Genomic DNA, 20,635 nt, shown 5'->3' on the forward strand with positions numbered 1-20,635 from the left:
GCTTTAAGGACCAACCTGCACTGTAAGTGGTGAATTGGGGAGGGGCCCAGGGGGCCTGGTACAAGGACAAGCACTTCCTGTGTAGTCAGCAGGAATCAGCAAACAAGGCCCTGGGTCAGCACCCCTCCACGCTTGAAATGAAAGATTATAAAACACAAACAAAAACAAATTAAAAAAAACCATGCCACGGAGACTCTACCCGGACTCAAACCCTAAAATATTTATGGCCCAGACCGTAAAGAGAAGGTTTGCTGAGCCTTGCATTGGAGGAAGCTTTACTAGCACTTGAAAAGGTAAACTGAGGCCCATTAAAATTTTAACAGTTTATTTGAGCACACAGTGATGCCTGAAGTAGGCATCAGCAAACCCAAGAGGGTCTGGGCTCTGTCATGGGGGTTGGCAGGGAAGGCTGGCACTGGATAACCTGACTGGTGAAAGTCTGAGCAGTGGTCTCCTTTGACAGTCCAGTGGAAAGTCCCTGGTTACCCAGGAGTACAGTGGCCCTCTGTAATGGGCTACGACCAAGCTGCTTTTACACAGGCCCGGGGTAAGGTGCCCACAGCCTCCCAGTGAGCTCCCATTAGGTTGTTTTAGACACACAAACCTTTAGCAGTCGATCAATAGTAACACATTTACAATAATAATTATTTTAGTCTTTAACCCATAAAGATAACCTCAATATGTTAAATTATATTGTTTCCTGGGCATTAATGCTCCACTGTAAAAACAGAGTTAATGATTGAATGGTAGGCGTGTAAACGATTTCCCAACCCATAGAAATGCATAGTTGTGAAGGTCAGTATGATAAGGACATGGAAGACATGTATGTACTGTATTATTAAGTACAAATGTTTAGTCTTCAGGCTGGTATGTAACCAAGGGCAATCTGCAACTTCTGCTCCCCCTGCCTCCAAGTCCCAAGGGCTGGGATTATAGGTGGGCACGCACTACCACATCAGTTTATACACACTGGGCTAGGGCCTGGGCTCCGTGAATGCTAGCTATTCCACAAACGGAGAGACAGCCTCATGCCCCATTTCTAAAATTCTGAATAAATGAGGGTTTTGTTTGTTTATTCTTGAGACAGAGTCTCACACTATAACCAAGGCTGGCCTCAGGCTCACTAATGTAGCCCAAGCACCCTCAAACTCATGATAATACTCCTGCCTCAGCCCTCCCCACGGCTAGAATTACAGGTATGTGACTCCACATCCAGCCCACTCTCCTTATTTTAAGTATTACTAGTGTTCTGATCCAGCTTCTAAAAAGAAGTAAAACCTTGGAGTGCCACTTCGACCGGGGATGTGGAAAGCAGTTTATAAGTTACATTTTGTCATCTGTATGTATGTGTATGGAGAACATCCAGGCTTTGTGACTCTCCGTGGCTTCAAGCATCCGTCCTGAGTCTTGGAAATTGTCCGTGATGGCTACAGCAGAAGGATGCTGTGTTCCTGTTTTCTACGCCTTCGTCTAAGTTAGCTTTTTTCTTGACACATACTGATGACAAAATTTAACTTATGAAAACGATGCATAGCAACACTAAGTACCGAGTATGTGTGCTAGTGTGAGGACCCAGACACAGACTGATGTTCACCTCAGAAAGCCCTTGGCGGGGGGGGGGGGGGGGGACTCCCAGGAAAGTCTGGGTGCAGCTGGAGGGAAGACAGAGCTTTTCTTGACTGCAAAAGCGTACAGGAGCCACACAGCTGCTGCTGTGGGAGACTCGTGACTTAGAGACATAAAGGTGCAGAGGCATTGGGAGCTCATGGCAGACCTCAAACAACTATGAAAATAGGAAAGTGCACCTGCAGTTGACTTCTTAACTAGACGGACCGAACTCCATTCCTCAAACCAACAATCTAACGGGAAGAATCAGTGTCGACATTCAGTGGAAAAATCACAGGAAAACACACTAAAAAGAAAGAAAACAGTCAGTGGAACTGGATCCAATGAAAATCCAGAGACTGGGATGTCAGAAGAGAGACGAATGCTGTAGTGAAATGCTGGATAAAAATGACAAAGAGAAAACTGCCTTCGATGCGAGGCAGCTGGTCTCTGAGATGGACACCTGTGACTCCGGTCTCCAGAAATCATGCCTTTGTACAGTCCCTGCTCACAGTGAATAGGTCTGGCCTGTGTGGCCTACACAATGGGGGAGGGCTGGTCCCATGACTTCTGAGACTTAGTCATGGAAACTGCAGTGTTTGCCACCTGCTGTGAGATCACTCACCTGCTGCTCTATCGTGAAGACAGTCAGTGACCAATGAGAGTCCATGAGGAGGGGCTACAACCTCCATCCACAAACTTGGCAGAGATGAGAGGTCCATCTTGAAAATGATGCCCCCAGGTCTGACTAAACCTTGGGTGACAGCACCCCTGGCCGATAGCAATATCAAGAGAGAACAAAGCCAGAACCACTTTGCAAAGTATCTCCAATGTAAAATCTGTTTACCATTGCTTTAAGACAGCACAAAGTCTTCCAGCTAATGGGATACACGGCAATAAGTAACAGTCAGGCACACCACCAGACTCTACAGAAATGAGGAGCCAACAAGCATGGAAATAGGTAGAAACCACAGGAGGAGAGAGGAGGGAGGTAGAGAGGGAGGAAGAGAAAATGTAGGACTCAAACCAACTTACTACTTTTCTAGAGTTGTAACTGAAGCACTTAGAAAAAGGAAAACAAATCAAATCCAAAACAAGCAAAAGGAAGGAAGTATAGTTGACGGAAGAATCGGTCCACTCTAAGGAAAAATCACTACAGAGAAAATAAATAAAACCGAACTAGCTCTTTGAAAAGATTTGTAAAACTGATAAGCCACTTGAGGGGAAAAGAGAGAGCGAGACTAACTGTGGATATCAGGAATGGAGAAGAAACAGGAACACAAACTTGAGACACTAAAAAGACAACAAGAATGTTACTAATAACTGTGTTTCCATAAATTCAAAATTTGGGATGTCATGGGCAAATTCCTCAAGAGACTACAACTTCCAAAGTTATCCAAGCAGAAATAGGGAACCCACAACCCTGCATCTGCTAAAGAAACTAAGCTCATTGTTTAAAAGTTTACAACCAACCGATGGGAGTAGATGCAGAGACCTACAGCCAAGCATTAGGTGGCGCTGGGGGGCAGAGGGGAGGAAGGATTGTAGGAGCCAGAGGGTCGAGGACACTAGGAGAAGATGGCCCACAGAGTCAACTAAGCAGGGCTCCTAGGGGCTTACAGAGATTGAAGTGACAATCAGGGGCCCTGCATGGGTCTGCACTAGGTCCTCTGTGTATATGTTATGGTTGTGTAGCTTGGTGTTCCGGTGAGACTCCTAACAGTAAGAGTGGAGGATGTCTATGATTCTTTTGTCTGCTCTTGGGACCCTTTTCCCCCTCAAACAACTGAGGCCCTTGAGATGACTCTGCAGCTAAAAGCACTTCCTGCCAAGCCTGATTACCTGAGTTCAACTGAAAACCACATGGTCGAAGCAGACAACTAACTGTATGTGAGCATGTACGTGTGCGCGCGTGTGCGCACGCGTGCGTGTGCATGTGTATGTGTGTGTGTGTGTGTGTGTGTGTGTGTGTGTGTGTGTGAATTTAGGGTATAAATAAATAAATATTAACCAAATGAACCCAGAAAATATAAAAAGGGTAATATATCATAACCAAGTAGAGTTTAATCTAGGCATGCAAGGTTGGTTCAACATTCTAAAATAATCCAATAAAAATTCACCATATACCCAAGGCCCCAGGTTTGGTCTCCAGAAACAGAGGGAGGGAAGAAAGAAAATACAGTAATAACAGATTAAAAAAGAAAACCACACAGTTCTCTTAGTGAACAAAGAACATGCATTTGACAAAATTCAGAGTTCAACATCCATTCATTATCAATACTCAACAAACTGGAATTAAAGGGAATTTCCTCAACCCGATATAGACACCAAAAATAAATTTAAAAAGGAACTCTAACATCACAATTAGTCATGAAAAACAGAACGCTCTCCCCCCCATAATAAAAAACAAGATACAGCGGCATGGCTATCAGATCTTATACTCCTGATCAATACCACACAAGACAGCGTAATCGGCACAAAAATTCCGTCAATAAAAGTCATAGCAATTGGAAAACTGTTCAGACACATGTCTGCCTAAACAGAGAATCCTAAACAACTACCAAAATACTGCTAGAGATAATGGGTGAGTTCAGCAAGACCCCAGGACATTAAGGCTAATGAACGTAACAACTGGAAGGGGTTGTTTTTGACAGAGCTATTGAAATGGAACTAATGTCACTAAGCACTTACAAGCATACCTGACAAAATGCATGCAAAGTTGCTATTAAAATCTACAAAACACATGAGAGAATTTTTTAAAAACTCAATAAACAGAGGGGTATACCATGTACATGGATTCCAAGGCCCAATCTTGATGCCAGCCAGTTCCTCATAGTAATCTATAGTCACTCGAACTTCAGGGGGATTTCTTTCCTTTTTCTTTTTTTTGGCATGGGTTGTGGGATGGAATGGAGGAGTGCATGTGTAGGTGCTGGTACACATATGCACAGTTCTCTGATGAAGGTCAGAGGACAGCCTCAAGTGTGGGTCGCCAAGTGCCTTCCACCTTTTGTTTGACACAGGGTCTCTCACTGGCTTGGAACTTCACCACACAGACCAGGCTCATTGGCCCTGGTATTTCCAGGCATCCAACCGTCTAAGTATGTACCCCAGGCTGGCTGGATTGAACAGTAACCCCCTTGCCTTAGCTCCCCAAATATTAGGATCACAGGTGTATCCCACCATACCCAACTGTATTGTTTGAGGTTTTGAGGGGGTGAAGTTAATTTTTTTATATATTTTTTTATTATGTGCATATGTGTTTGTCTAAATGCATGCCACATGTGTGCCAGTGCCACATGAGGCCGGAAGAGGACATTGGTGCCTGTGGAACTGGAGTTATAGGCAGTTGTGAGCTGTTGGACATAGGCGCTGGGAACCAAACTCAGGTCCTCTGGAAGCACGGCAGGAACTCTTAAGCTCTGGGCCACCTCTTTGGCCCGATGTATTTTTTTAATCACATTTATTTATTTAGTGTGTGAGTGTACACCCTGGCCTAGGTGGAGATCAGAGAACAACTTTTAGGAGACATTTCTTTCCTTCCACCATGTGGGTCCCAGGGACTGAACATAGGCTGTCAGGCTTGGTGGCAAACCACATGCACCTTCACCTGCTGAATCAGTCCCCATATTCTTTTCTTCTAAATAGTTTCTGTCCATGATTGGCTGGATCTATAGATGTGGAACACACACAATCAACAAAACTGTGCTAAGTGCCCTTCCCCAAACTCAAGTTCTCAGATTAAACATGGGTTCCAGCCCCTCGGGCCTGTGTTGTTCACAGGCCAGCTGTGTAGACATCTGTCCCATGCACATGGTACTGAACACTGAGACAAGCACCTTTTATCATACTCAATGTTATCTTGCCTGTGTATGGTAATGCATACCTGTCATCCCAGTGCTTGGTGATGGCAGGAGACTCAGACATTCAAGGCCAACCCTAGCTACATAGATAGTTCCAGGCCAGCTTGGGCTACATGAGACCTTGTCACAAAACAGACAAATAATAAATGCAGCCTTAGTAAACTCGATTTCCTTTCTTACAGGTTTAAGAGAGTTAAAGCTATACTCATTGGTAGAATGCTTGCCTAGTATTCACCAGACTCTGGATTCAATCCCCAGGCAGCAATGAAACAACAAGAAGCTATATTTTAAAAAATATGGTGCATGCTTTTAATCCCAGCACTTGGGAGGCAGAGGCAGGTGGATCTTTGTGAGTTCAAGGCCAGCCTGGTCTACAGAGAGAGATCCAGGAAAGGCGCAAAGCTACAAAGAAACCCTGTCTCAAAAAACCAAAAACAAAAAATCAAAAAAAAAAAAAAAATTAGCATATAAAACAAGTGTAGCAGGAATCTAAAAAGTTCTTATTAATGAAATCAAACCCGAGGCCAGTTATTGGGGTGAATGCTGGAAGATCAGAGACACAGAATAAGCCACAGCTACCTTACCTTGCCAGTTCCTTAGGTGATCCTTTTTCCTCAGGCTGGAAGCTTCTGAGTCCTCCTCCACAAGAATCTCAGCTGAACTGTGTTGCTCCAAAGCCTGAAGGCTAAACCAGCCAAATGCTTAACTATCTCTGTTGCCTAGTTTTCACGATTTATATATCTTTCTACTTTCTGCGTCACTCCCTGGGATTAAAGGCTGGATTTCTGGGATTAAAGGCTCTGTCACCTAACCTAGCTGTTTCTAAAGTGGCCTTGAACGCAGAGATCCGGCTAGCTCTGCCTCCCAAGTGCTGGGATTAAAGGCGTGCACCACCACCGCCCAGCTTCAGCTATGGCTCGCTCTGACCCATTTTCCTTTTTTTTTTTTGGTATGTGGAGCTGGAGCTGAGGATCGAACCCAGGGCCTTGCGCTTGCTAGGCAAGCGCTCTATCACTGAGCTAAATCCCCAACCCCATCTGACCCATTTTCTAGCCACCATTTCTGGCTCTGTTCTAGTGGCTGTCTGTTCTCTGACCCCAGATAAATTTATTTCGGGGAACATACAATATTTGGGGGGAACACAATACCACAAACAAGTGTCACATGCCTAGTGTGACATGCTGCAGAGGAACCTTGGAACTCCAATTTCAGGGCACGCCTGCCATCCCAGCAGCCTGTGCCCCTGCCTCCCCCACACACACATACAACCACCTCCATTCCCACTGAAGTAACCACTGTGAGCCTCAGTGACTAAGACCCAAGGTCCAGTAAGCTGCTATTCTTTAAACCAACACAGACATTTCAAAAATGCTGCTAGGAGTGCGGCTTCCTGTAACTGAAGCCCGTGTCTGGGAGTCCTTTCCAAATGAGACCAATACCTTTCCAAGCTGTAAAGAAAGATGAGGTTCAGGTGCAGAGTCCCAGCATCTGCAGGGACTGTGTGACTCGGGGCTTCTAGATTTCAGCCATGGTCCTGCCTTTGGAAGCAAGTTCCATTTCAAGGCACTCTCATGGCTCCGGCCAGCCACCTTGATCCCCAGGCTTCAATGGCAGAGATCAGATTATGCCTCCTCCAGCCGCTAATGAGCCTTAATGCTCTTCGGAGGGTGGCGCTTTCAGACCGGCTTTTGAGACACAGCTTATTTTCCAGTACGGTAGACTTTCTTGCCAGGCAGGATTTGGTTTCAAAACTGCACTAAGTTCAAGAAATTCAAGTTTCTTTCTTGGAGGCTCCCACATTTCGAGAGTGCTAGGAAGCCTTCTCACCAGTACTCCTGCCCTCTGGGATTCAGGTAGAGGATTCTCTTAGGGGAGGAAAGAACTCAGCACAAGGGAGCCCAGGGCTTTGGCCGCAGGGACTAAGCAAATCCTGCAAGGGTTCTGTTTGGGGTTGAGCAGTTGGGGCAGGCAAGCTCCCTGGGTGCATCTGCTTATCCTGAAGCTCTGTCTCCCACTTCGGAACATTTCTCCAGAATAACAATTTTGAGAAAACAGCCTGCTAGCACCCCATTTTTCTACAAGAAAAGTGGAGTTGTGTGAGAATGGGTGCCGTTCCTGCGGGGGCTCTAGAGGGGCCCACACCTGTGATGCCAGCTCCTTAGAGCAAGAGGCAGGAAGGCCAGGAGTTCAAGCCTCAGCTACATAGCAAGTTTGAGGCGAGCCTGGGCCACATAAGATCCTGTCGTGAAGCAAAAACTGAAGGTCCAGGAGGTCTGTGGGTACACCTCAGTGACAGAGCTATTTCCTAGCTGTGTGAGGCCCTGGGGACAGGCGCCAGGAGGCTTTTGAAGCTCCAGCTTTCTTGATCTTCATAGATGGAAAATTAAGTTCAAACACTCTACTTCTGTCTCATACAGTCTTAAGGAAATTAAATACAGCAAGAAGTGGATTTGTTTTGGGAAACTGGACCTGAGAAAACGCTTAGATTTCTGTGCCGTGTGTGTGTGTGTGTGTGTGTGTGTGTGTGTGTGTGTGTGTGTGTATCTGTATATATACACAATATATATAAATGCTTGTTTTCGAAATGGGATCTTACTGGCCTCAAGTGTGCATGGATCCCCTTGCCTCTGCCTCCTAAATGGTACAATTATAGGAGTGACTCACCACATCCAGCCTTCTCCAAGTTGTATATTTAACATTCCTGGATATTAAAAACATTAACATAGTCTTTAAACCATGTAGCATACCATTACATGGTTTTTCTATTGGGGGGGGGGTTGCCTGGTAAACAAAGATTGAAACATTGAGAGGTACTAATTATAGACATTGAGTTATTATCATCTGCCTCTTGTGGTGACAGCGGGATCACAAGTTCAAGGACAGCCTTCGCTACATAGCATGACTTGGTCTAAACAGGACCTGAGCTGTAGCTCAGCAGTGGAGAACCTGTGTACTGTGGGCTCAGCCGTGGAAAACTTGAGTACCATAAGCAACATCACAAGGAAATAAGAACTTTAAAAATTGTGTAAGGAAACTACAAGCCAGGTGTAATGATGCGTGCCTATAATCCTGGCTCTTGGGAGGCTGAGGCAGGAGGATGTCCTTGGGTTCAAGGTCAGCCTGGGCCACATAGTGAATTCCAAGCTAACCTGAACTGAACTACAGAGTCAGAAAAGTGGTCATCTAGCAAATGGGATCATCATGGGACTTCCTTCCTTCTGATTAGTCACCTCTTCTGGCCATCCTCTGAAAGATTATATTTTCTAAGGGAAAACACAGAGTGTCCCGCTGATATTATTATCCTCCACATGTTAGAGAGGTGAACTCGTTTCATCCAAGGAACCCTTGAGCAGGCATTAAAAGCCCCTGAGTCACTCCTACCTCAACTGCTTTCTCCTCTTGCCACACCTGTGTCTCAGTCACACTAACCTTCTAGGACATACACACTCATCTCCTCCGTTCTTCTCTTTCTGAATACAGTCCCTACCCTGACCCTTTCGGCTCCCCACGACCCCCTTTCACCCTCCCAAACTCCACCTGTCAAACCCTATCTGCCTTAAACCTCCCCAGGCCCGCACATTCTCTCCCTGTCTCTGAATTCCCGGAGACAGTTTCTCAATGCAGGCTCTCACAGGAATTTAACCTAACAGGCCTGTATCACTCCTCTCGTGATGAATTTAATCCCAGCACTTGGGAGTCAGAGGCAGGCGGATCTCTGTGAGATCCAGGAAAAGTGCCAAAGCTACACAGAGAAACCCTGTCTTGAAAAACCAAAATAAAAGATTATCCCTTAAAGGATTGACTTTATATCCAAGACACCACAATGTCTTCAGGCTATTGAAGATTTTTATTATTATTAAATTATTAAAAAGATTTTTTAAAGATTTTTTTAGATGGATTTATTTTATGTACATGAGTATTTTGCTTGCATGTATGTATGTAGATGTGAAGAGGGTGTCTGGTTCCCTGCACCTGGAGTTACCAATGGTTGGGAGCCACTATGTGGGTGCTGGGAATTGAACCCACATCCTTTGGAAGAGCAGCAAGTGCTCTTAACTGCTGAGCCATCTCTCCAGCCCCACAATACACTGTATTAGATGGTTATAATAGTTATCTGCTAGACTTTTTTTTTTTTAATAGGGAGAGAAGTCAAAGAAATCCACAGGCATGGTGGTACCTGCCTGTACCCTGGTGCTCAGCAGGCTGAGGCCAAGAACTATTCCTTGAGCCTACAAATTGAAGGCCAGCCTGGAAAACACAGCAAGAAAGTTCTTGAAGACAGGTACTCATTATCCTAGAGCATGTCTTCACACCCACTAGTGCTGGGATATGTGTAAATAAGCTTTCTAAAAGCAACTTCAAAGGAGGCGACATGGCAGACTGTCACACACCCTGTGACAGAAGAGAAAGTAGCCTGCCTCAGTGTCGAGAGTTTATCCCACTAGCTGTGGGATAAAATTTCTATTTCTGGGAAGGTGGACATGCTGGGGAGGCTTAAGACGGGCTCACAGGGTCCAGCTAACCTAGAACTTGCTATGTATCCAAGAATAACCTTGACCTACCCCTGCCCCCACCTCTCAAGTGCACAGAATACTACGCACGACCACACCTGGCTGGAGGTGAAATTTCATGGATGAATTCAAAGGCTCTGTCATGAACATCTCTGAAGAAGTGAAACATCTCTGGGCACCTGGCTAGACAGACCCAAGGCATGACAGTACGCTGGAATGAGAGATGCCTGATGGGAGACAGGAACAAAACGCTTTGTGAGGTGAGAAGCTGGAAACTCACAGCGGAGGTCCACATTTCAGATCTCACTCAATAACTAAATCAGACAAACATGGAATTATAACGAGGCAGTTCTGCTATTTAAGTAGACGTGGCTGTGCCTGCATCAGCAGGTTCCAGGGATTCGGCCGGCTTCAGATTGAAAATATGAAGGGGGGAAAAAAAGTGTGCCTCCTCTAAGTATATGCAGACTTTTCTCATCATTATCCCTAAGCTGAACACCATATCCACTATTTACATAGCTCGGTTGTTGTGTTGGGTGTGACAGGTCACTGAAATTATTTGAAGTTCACAGGAGGATGGAAACAGGGTCTATGCAAAGATGGCACTGTTCTATTTTTTAATTAAAAATGTTTTTATTCATTTTACATACCAACCACAGATCCCCTTCTCATCCCTTCTCCCTCTCCCCCCACCTCTGCCTAACTCCACCCACCTACTCTTCCTCCCCTCCGCCAAAAGGGTAAATTCTCCCATGGTGCGGGGAGATAGCAAAGCCTGCTACATTCAGTTGAGGCAGAACCAAACCCTCCTCACTTTATGGCACCTGCGCAGCTTTGAATTTTACAGCCACAGGGACCTAGGCCGATGCCCTGGGGATGCTGATAGCTCTAGCATCAATCTACCCCAAAAGAGGCGATTTATTTATTTGTTTGTTTGTTTGTTTGTTTATTATGTATACAGCACGTATGACCGCAGGCCAGAAGAGGGCGCCAAATCTCATCACAGATGGTTCTGAGCCATCATGTGGGTGCTGGGAATTGAACTCAGGACCTTGGGAAGAGCAGTCAGTGCTCTTAACCTCTGAGCCATCTCTCCAGGCCAAGAGGTGGTTTTTAATCCCATCATTGACTAAGTAGAGCCTTGCCTTCCAGGAGAGTCACCTTAGACAGACTCCCAGATGGGAATCCTCACACCGCTCGGAAGTGAGGTTATCACCCTCATACAAATGAGGACGTGGAGCTTAGAAGTTACTACACATACCAAAGCTCCCCAGCCACTGCATGTTAGACTGTCCCCAGGCCTGTCTGACTTGAGTGTGTTCTGAGGCTGCAGGGAAGGCTCCCACCTGCCTGAATTGTTCTATCCCACTCCCATCCCCCACCCCCACCCCGCAATCCCAGTAATGAAACGCACACTTGCTTCAAAGTTTAACCCACACAAAGAAGCTGCTCCGCCAAGACCAGACCCAGGTGGCTTCTGTGCTCTCCAGAAGCAAGCCTAGGGAGTTAATGTGGAAACAGGGTACCTGCGAGCTCACCAGGACACTCTCTGAGCCCTCATGGGGCCCTGCATTTCATACGGCCTATACCATACCAAGAGACAGACAAACAGACAACTGAGGGTGGTACACATGCTGCAATCCCAGCATTCAGGACACTGGAGCAAATGGACGGCTGCAAGTTCAAAGCCATCCTGGGCTACATGGCAAGTTCCAGGTCAGCTTGAGCTACACAGTCAGACTTGGTCTCAAAAAGGAAGATATTCGGGGGGGGGGGGGGGGGGGGAGGTGATGGAAAGAGAGGAAGAGAGAGAAGGGAGAGGAAGAGATCCCACCATCCACTGGGTATATATCTCAAGCCCCCCTGTGGATGCCCAAACCACAGACAGTCCAAATATTGTTCATGTTGTCTTTCCTAAACATGCACATATGTGATTCAGTTCAGTTTATTAAGTGAGAGACTAACAGTAATAACTAACGCAGAAGAGTCACATAACACACTGGAAAGTGTTATGGGACTGTGCTGGTGGCAGAGGGGCCTGGAGACAAGGACATTTTTAGACTCTTATTGACCACAGGAAACTGAGACCGTGGGTGAGTCAGGCTGCTGTATTTGAGAAAGAGAAGAGCTGAGAACAGTCTTCTTGTCTCCACCCCACCACACGTTTGGTAAAGAAAGTGGAGAACTCGGAGCCACAAAGACAAGGAACCAACCTCTCGGGACAGGGTCCTCAACGAAAGACAAGCAGCCTCTCTGGCTTCTCCACAGTCTCCTTAGAACACAAACACTGAGGAGTCCTGGGAATAGCCTTTGATTTTTAAGCAAATTCATTCCAAGCTTATAGTAGAAAGGGATGGTTGCACTTAGGAGCAGGGACTGGCGGCAGGGTGGGCACTTGAGCTGTGGGGACAGTGGCCTGCAAAGCTGCGGTCCCAGCACCCAGACGCCAGACTCAGGCTGGAGCAACCACTGCGTTCTCCAGACATGAAAAACCAACAGTGCCCATAAGAATTCTTTTTTGTTTTTCTTTTAGTGAGATTATCTAAAATCCCAAATGCTAATGGAAGATTTTCTTTTAGGTGACTTCCTTCAACTTTCTACTTATTAGAGTGAAATGTGTCCATTTAAGAACGCAAAGCCAGACCTGGTAGTGCTCACCTTTCATTTCAGGACTCCTGTGCCCGAACTCTGTATGTTCAAGGCTAGCCTGGTCTACAGAGCAAGCTCCGAGTGACAGAGCAAAATAAAAGTGTTAGGAGTCCAGAAACCCTATTCTTCCTCAATATTCTGACAATTCTAGGACATTGCATCGTAGTTTGATGAGCATCTGTTTCATGTCACACAAAACAAAATTCTGACCTTGAAGGTACAAAATGTCCACACCTTCTATGGTGGAATCTTGCCTGCCAGGGATTCGAGAAAAGTCAGAAGACAACCTCTGGTCTCTTCCAACCCTAGAGCCTTGGCTTTGACTCACCTAAATGTGCATGGCGCCCTCTACTGCTTCTGTGAGCCTTGGCTTTGACTCACCTGAATGTGCATGGCGCCCTCTACTGCTTCTGTGAGCCTTGGCTTTGACTCACCTGAATGTGCATGGCGCCCTCTACTGCTTCTGTGAGCCTTGGCTTTGACTCACCTGAATGTGCATGGCGCCCTCTACTGCTTCTGCTAGGTTGCTGCAGCCGCTGATGAGAGACAGCTGCTGCTCAGCACTCAAGGAACCTTTCAGAGAACCGGACTGCTCCAGCAACTTCATCTCCTTCCTGCAAAGAAGCGGAGAACAGTCACCATTGCAACTAAAAACAAATGTAAAGATAACGCTGGACAGACACAGTGCAAAGTCACAATGAGACAGTGTCACGCATTTTAAATGATACTATCAAAAAGGAAGGAGGAGGGAGAGGAAGGAGGAGGATGAGGAGAGAGATGTGATGGATGGTGAATGTGGAGAGACTCAAACCCTTCTTCCCTTCTGGGAAAGTAGACAGTGCCACAGCTATGGGAGTCAGTGTGGAGTTGCCTCAAAACCTTAAACCAGCTGTTTCTAAAAGAATTGGAAACATTCTTTTTGGTGGTGGTGGGGGGTTCGAATTTGTACATGTGTGGGTGTATGGAGAGGCATTCACATATATGTATACAATGTGTGTGGATTCTGCTCCTCAGGAGCCATTCACTTTTTGGAGACAGGGTCACTCACTGGGACCCAAGGCTCACGGATTCAGCTAGGATTCACGGATTCATCCAGCCCTAGGGATTCCAAGCATGCACCACCACGCCAGGATTTTCCCCTGAGAACTGAACTCAGGTCCTCATGCTTTACACAGCAAATACTTTATAAACATCACTATCTCCTCAGGCCCCAGAATCCAACCTTAAGGAGGTTCTGCACAGCCGTGTTCAGAGCAGCACTGAGGAAGCAACGGAAGGCTCTGCTGATTAATAGAAAAACAAATGGAGCATGTACATACGATAGATTATTATTCCTCCTCAAGAAGGTGGATAGATGAGTAAAATGTGTTCTAGCCAAAAGGAGTACCATTCAACCTTTAAAAGGGGAAGAAATTCTGGCACACACTGTGTAGCTGTTCTTAAAGACCTCATGCCAAGTGAAATCAGCCATTCACAAAAAGACAAACTCTATGACAGGTCACACTTGGATACGGTACCAAGAGCAGTCAACTGGGAAAAGAAAGCAGGGGGGCGGTGCCCAGGGCTGAGTGTGGGGGAATGAGGAGGTAGCGGTTAACTGTGCAGCTTCTGCTCTGGAGGATGGAGAGCCCGTGCCTCATGCACTGGCTGCATTTGAAATGGTGAGAGAACAGATTCTGCGACGTGTCTTTCGTCACATTTTGACATTTTTAATTGAGTTTTCTATCTTTCAAGTAAAAGGTGAAACCAACTCCATGGCAGGGTGTGGATATGGCCAACGATTCATCCTCATTCCCGGCTCAGTCCCCTGGCAGGGAAGAGTCTGTTGAAAGCATTGTCTCAGCCGGGTGTAGTGAACCTATGATCCCACCACTTGGAAAGCTGAGGCAGGAGATCACCTGCAGCACCACCTCCTTCTGAGACTACTTTATCTTTGATCCGCTGATGACCTTGAACCCAAAGCCAGCAGGAGCAAATGCAGGGGATCTAGCCAGGTCTGTGAGAATGAGAGGGACAATGTCGCATGCATGTCTCAGGAAGAGGGTGGCAGACTCGAGCTTTCACGGGGTTCAAGCATTCCCTGGGCAATCCCGAGGGAGCCTCTGGAAGTGGGCTCTCCACGTTAGATGCCATCAGAAAGCAGTACAGCTAAGGATTGGATTCCTTGACATCTCACATATGGATGGCATACCTGTGTCAAAGCTGTGTGGGCAAAGAAGCAACTTTCCACCAACAGAGGGGCACTGGGCATCTGTGGGGCCCTCGTTATCTTCAGGGCACCCTGTGACCTTGCTTTGTCTGTAATTGGACACAGTTAGCCTTGCTCTATCTTGATCTGCCACAAGAGCTGGACTGGTGGCCTTGAGTAGAGCACCATGGCACAGTTCTGAGTGCTAGGCAGTCTCACGGCATGGGGGCTGGAAATTTAAAAAAAAAAAAAAAGTGTGCCAAGATATAAATAAACTTCCATATTATCTTTAACCAAAAGAATTGCCATGTGATGATGAATCTACTTTGTCAACTTGACAAGATTTAGAATCACCCAGTCGGCACACCTCTGGGCAGGTCCATGACGATGTGTCTGGAAAAGTTTAACAGAGGAGGGAAACCCAAGTCTGGGCAGCACCATCCAATGGGCTGGAGGCCCAGACTGAAGGAGAAAGCAAGATGGCCGGAGGCATGATCTCTCCTCGCTTCCAGTGGCCAATTGTCTCATACCCCTGCTGCCATGTCTTCCATCACGGTGCACTGAATCTTTTCTTTTCAAGACAGGGTTTCTCTGTGTATCCCTGGCTGTCCTGGAACTCGCTCTGTAGCCCAGGCTGACCTCAAACTCAGAGATCCACCTGCCTCCACATGCTGGGATTACAGGAGTGCACCACTGCTGCCTGGCTATGTAGCTTTTCTTAAACTGTAAGGCAAATAAACCCTTCCAGCTGATATTGATTTTTCAAGTATTTTATCAGAGTAGCAAGAAAAAGATACACTAATACACTTCAGAAAACAACGCTGAGATTGTCATGGGACAGACAGTGCATGGGTCTCTTCTGGTACAGGTAGAAAAGAGTACCAGTAGGCTGTCACCAGACATGGGAATTGGACTTTTTTTTTTAATTCAGGGCCTCCCTGTTTGGCTTAGACTGGCCTTGAACTCATGATCTTCCTGCCTCAACCTCTGGAGTGATAAAGATCACAAGCATATGCTACCGCACCCAATTTTGGCCTCATTTTCTCGACATTGTTTTCTTATCTGTTTTAATGGTCTCAATATTCTATGACAGATTTTCTTGGGAGGGGAGAGGCAAGCTGTTTCCTTTAAAAAGAACTTCTCTAACTGGGGTAAATCAACACACTTGCCACCAATGAATAGTGTGCTGGTAATGGCTGCAATATACCTATTCTACCACTAGATGTCAGGCTAATGTTAAGATGCAGAATGAAAACACTTGGATGCCAACCCTGGGGTGTGGGCCCAGCACTTGGAAGGTGAGGGTAGGAGAATCAGAAGTTAAGGATCTTCCTCAGATGCATAGCACAGCAAATTACATAGCAAATTTGAGGCCTGTCTGGGACACAATAGACTGTCTCAAAACATAAACAGAAGGGAAAAATATGCAAACAACTATCACTATAAGGTAAAATAAGGGTGTTTTTTTTTGAAACTATAAAAACAAATTTTTTAATTTACATTTATTTACTCATTCATTTGGGGGGTTTGTGTGTGCGTCTATGTGTCTTTGTGTGTACTAACACACATGGATTTGTATGTACTTGTGAGAGTATATGTGCCACAGCACATGGATGCCCCATCATGTCATATACAGGTCAGAAGACAGCTTCCAGAAATGTCCTCCTTCCACCCTGAGGGTCCTGGGAATCAAACTCAGGTGGTCAGGCTCTGAAGCACCTTTACCCACTGAGCCACTTCACTAGTCTATTTCTATTTTAGACGTTGTATTAAAAATCAGCAACTAGAACCGGGTGGTGGTGGCACACACCTTTAATCCCTATACTCGGGAGGCAGAGGCAGGTGGATATCTGTGCGTTCTAGGCCAGCCTGGTCTACAGAGTGAGTTCCAGGACAGCCAAGGTAAGCCAGCCTGCTCTACAAGGTGACACTTTTCTCAAAAAACAAAAATAAAAACAAACAAACAGCCCAAGTACCTGTCTAAACAGTGAGGACAAAGGGGAACTGGAGCCCTGGCCCACTGATCAGTAGGACAGATGTGGTACAGGTGCTGTGGGCATGACAATCCCTTGAAAATGAAAAGCAAGAGGCACACAAAACTTCCTCTGACAGCACGGTGCTCTTTAAAACCTTGAGAGCCTTTAACCAAAGACTATCTGTAGTTTGCCCAGGGCCTTCTACTGAGTAGTCATACCTGCTACCCAGCCAGCCAGCCCTGGGAATCTAAAACCCTCTCTGTGAAGCATCTAAGCTTGAATAGACTGCAGAGACAGAAAAGAGCCTCCAGCTCTCCACAGGAAGTCCACGGGTCTGACAGGCAGGAGCGTCCCCTCCCCTTTCTTGGGCTCTGAGGCTGGTGGCAACTCTGGAACTCAGCGGCCAGGAAAATAAAAGAGAGGCCCAGTTAAGTCTTAGGACAATCAATTTTACCAAAATTTACAGTGTAGTCTCAAGTGCCAGCTCACTCAGGAAAGTGGCACTGTGCTGACTTTTCCTGTTGTCAGTCAGACGCACAGGGAGACAGCTACCGTTTGGAGGGGTCCCCCAAGGTCCATGTGCTGCAAGATTTAAATAGTGCTCAAAGGTGGTGGGACCTTTAGGAGGTATGGCCTACTGGAGGTGAGGTCAGAAGCATGTAGTGATGGGTACAGGTTTCACAGCAGGAACCTAGTTTGTGGGAGAGTATGTTGTTACAAAAAGAACAAGTCCACCCCTCCCAGGTTCCTATCTTTCTGAGTCACACACACACACCATGCCCAAGTCTTCCCACTGTGTGATGCCATTTGTGATGTAGCCAAAAGGCCCTTCCCAGAGAGAGCCTGAATGGAGCTGCCCAGCATCAGATCTTCAGCTCTAAAACTGTGAGTCTCTCCTCTTAATAAAATAGGAATACAGAGGTAGGGGCGTGTGTGTGTGTGTGTGTGTGTGTGTGTGTGTGTGTGTGTGTGTACATGCCTCTCTGTATGAAGGCCAGAGAGGGTGTCAGGTACTCTTCCCTCTCTCTGCCTTATTTCTTCGAGGCAGGGTCTAGGACTCATATTTTTAGCTAGGCTGGCAAACCCCCACATTTCTGTCTCTATGGCACCATGGTGCTAAGGCAGCAGACATGGGCAAGAACATGTTCTTGGTGCTTGTTCTATGGGTGCCAAGACTCAAAGTCAGGCTGTAGCGACTGTGCGGCAAGCACTCTTAACCATCAATCCATCTCTCTGGCCCCAAGTCACAATTGTTTTTTTTTTCTTTTGAGACTGTGTCTTTCTATGTAGCCCTGGCTGTCCTGGACTTGTTATGTACACCAGGGTAACTTCAAACTCAGAGATCTACCCTCCTCGACCTCCCACGTGCTGGGATTAAAGGTGTGCACCATCAGGCCCGGTCCAAGTCACACTATTCTTGAGCCCACATCTTTAGTATCGTCTAAGCGTGCACAGCCTCTCCACAGTGTGGAACAGAAGCAGCTGGCCTCAGAACACTCAGGAACAGTCACCTGCAGCCCTACTGACGAGAGCAAGTCACAGGATTCAGGCTCCTCCCAACTTTTCAGATGTCCAGTCCTCACAGCGTGCCACTGCAAATCAGATTAACTAAGGCTATTGCTGTACGGGAAGAAAAACAAATAGAGGAAGTGAAGCAATTGCCTGAACTGTCACAATGGCAGCCAAGAAAGACCAGAATCTGTGAACACCCAGATAACTGGGGCGGAATGACCCAGCTGAGTCCACAACCCGCCACTGTGGACCTGAAACCACCAGGCTCAGTACTCCTGGGCCCGCACCCTGTGCGCCCTGCGGGGTCATGAGACTGCATCTGCCTCTCCAATTACACTTTATTTACTTATTCATCACTAAAACTAGATATATCATCCCTTCATGAATACATCTATGATGTCATATTTATACTTTTAAAAAACATATATACTATATATACATAATTTTATACTATATTTACTCTTATTATGCTCTCTGACAATATGTTTTATTATGTTTTCTGTGTGTAGCCAATCTATAGAAATATAGTAATTTTTTTTCTTCCACATGATATTTTCTCTGCTTCCTTGGGATTTTCACCTCCAAAGCCTATGTTCAAATTTTTCCCTTCCAAACACTCACCAACAGTGTGCTAGAACTACCAACTCCCTGGTGGTCTCAACACACTCCTCTGAACTGACCCAGTCTCCCCTGACTGGGAAGTAGCACTTTAGGCTTTGACGGCATAGGGGTGTATGGGCAACAGACCGAATGCCAAAATAGACACTCTGCAACAAATGGCCGGGGCTATGTTCTGTACAACACCATGTGCCTGCAGAATGTCCCTGTATGACATTCCCCTGGCAGAATAAGGTCACCAGTCCCCAAGCCTTCAAGTCCATGGCGGTGGCTGACTGCAGAAGCCCAGTCAAGGCGGGCACACTAGTTCCCACATGTCCTGTCACGGTCCCTGGGTCTGCCGTCTTGGTGGGGCTCTCTAACACGGAGGCTGCTGGTCTAAGCTGCATCCCTTCTCTATCTAGCAGATGGTATGGGGTAGTGCTAGAAAGTCACAGCGGACAACTGTGGAGGAAAGTTTCCCCACCCAAATCGGCAGCGTCTTGATGCACGGTGCCTTCCAGGCTTCTGCTGAGTCACCATTTGTACTGCCCCACTGGCCAGTCCACACGGCCTGGCCCAAGTCCAAGGTCGGGAGTAGAAAGCCACCTTATGCTGGGTTGACGGACACATCTGTAATCCCAGGGCCTGCTGGGTTGACACATACATGTAATTCCAGGGCTTGGGAGGCAGAGACCACCCTGGGCTACACAAGGAGTATTGGCCTCAAAACAAAACAAAAATTATATTGCAAAGGGGCCAAAAAAAGGATGCTTGTCTCACATGCGTGAGCCCCCAGGTTCAGTCCTGTGTGGGAGTGTCAATAGACAGGGCAATAATTTATGGCCATTTTGTGGTCCACTATTCTAATGAGTGGTTTGTGTTGTTTGTGTTGTTGATGTTGTTGTTGTTTTATTTTGTTTTGTGACAGTGTCTCATGACCTCAAACTCCTGATCCTCCTGCCTCCACCTCCCACGTGCTAGGATTACAGGTATGGACCTCACCCACTATTCCAGCTGTTCTAGCCTAAGGTGTGTGGGAAAACTAAAAGTTCCCAAGCCGAAGAACAGACGAATCCAGAGGAATCCAGGCAGAAACAGTTTAAGATGAAGTTTTGGCTCGGGCAGAAAGGAGGCTGGAAAAATTAAAAACAAGGGATCAGGTCACCTGCAGGGCATGAGTTCAGAAACAACGTCAGGAGCCAGAGGGCAGGGCAGCTGCCTGTTTCAGAGATCACTTCCCGTGGTTTATTAACTCCCGATCTCTGTACAAAGCTGACACATTTGCAGAGGGCAATGAGTCCCAGTGACCACAGAGCAGAGAAAAAGAAAATAACAAAAGAGATGTCACCCAAAGACAGGGATCATGGCAGAGGACATGTGTTCATACCTGGGGAGCTGCGGGCAGTCAAATGATGACCCACGGCCTGAGGACTTGGAGAAATGCAAACCCTGAAAACTAACGCACGCAGATCCACAGGCGGCTTTGATCCACACTATGCTGATTGGGTTTCAGTTTATAAGTGTTCTTAAAGCCATCGCTCTGAAGAGCTTGAGACCTAACACCTTCCGAGCTCAGAGCAGATCAAAGGGGAAACAGGAGGCCCGGGCAAGGCCTCTCCCTATGAGATTCCGCCCTCCACTCTCACTGTGCCTCCCTGCTAGGAAAAGATCAGTCTTGGATGACATTTTTTCCCATGCACTAAGATCTCCTGTCACATAGTATGAATTATG

At 46.6% G+C, this 20,635-nt stretch overlaps 1 protein-coding gene across 2 annotated transcripts in view; it reads right to left on the minus strand.

Annotated features, from left to right (window-relative positions):
• The window catches only part of Cryl1 (crystallin lambda 1), a 116,499-nt gene that overhangs the window by 80,720 nt on the left and 15,144 nt on the right, over positions 1-20,635 (minus strand). For both annotated transcript variants that reach the window (XM_036199356.1, XM_036199357.1), the window contains one exon: positions 13,116-13,242. In XM_036199356.1, coding sequence (XP_036055249.1) covers positions 13,116-13,242 — 127 coding nt within the window. The remainder of the gene's footprint in view (positions 1-13,115; positions 13,243-20,635) is intronic.

The sequence above is a fragment of the Onychomys torridus genome, chromosome 9 (genome assembly GCF_903995425.1).
Source record: "Onychomys torridus chromosome 9, mOncTor1.1, whole genome shotgun sequence".
NCBI lineage: Eukaryota > Metazoa > Chordata > Mammalia > Rodentia > Cricetidae > Onychomys > Onychomys torridus.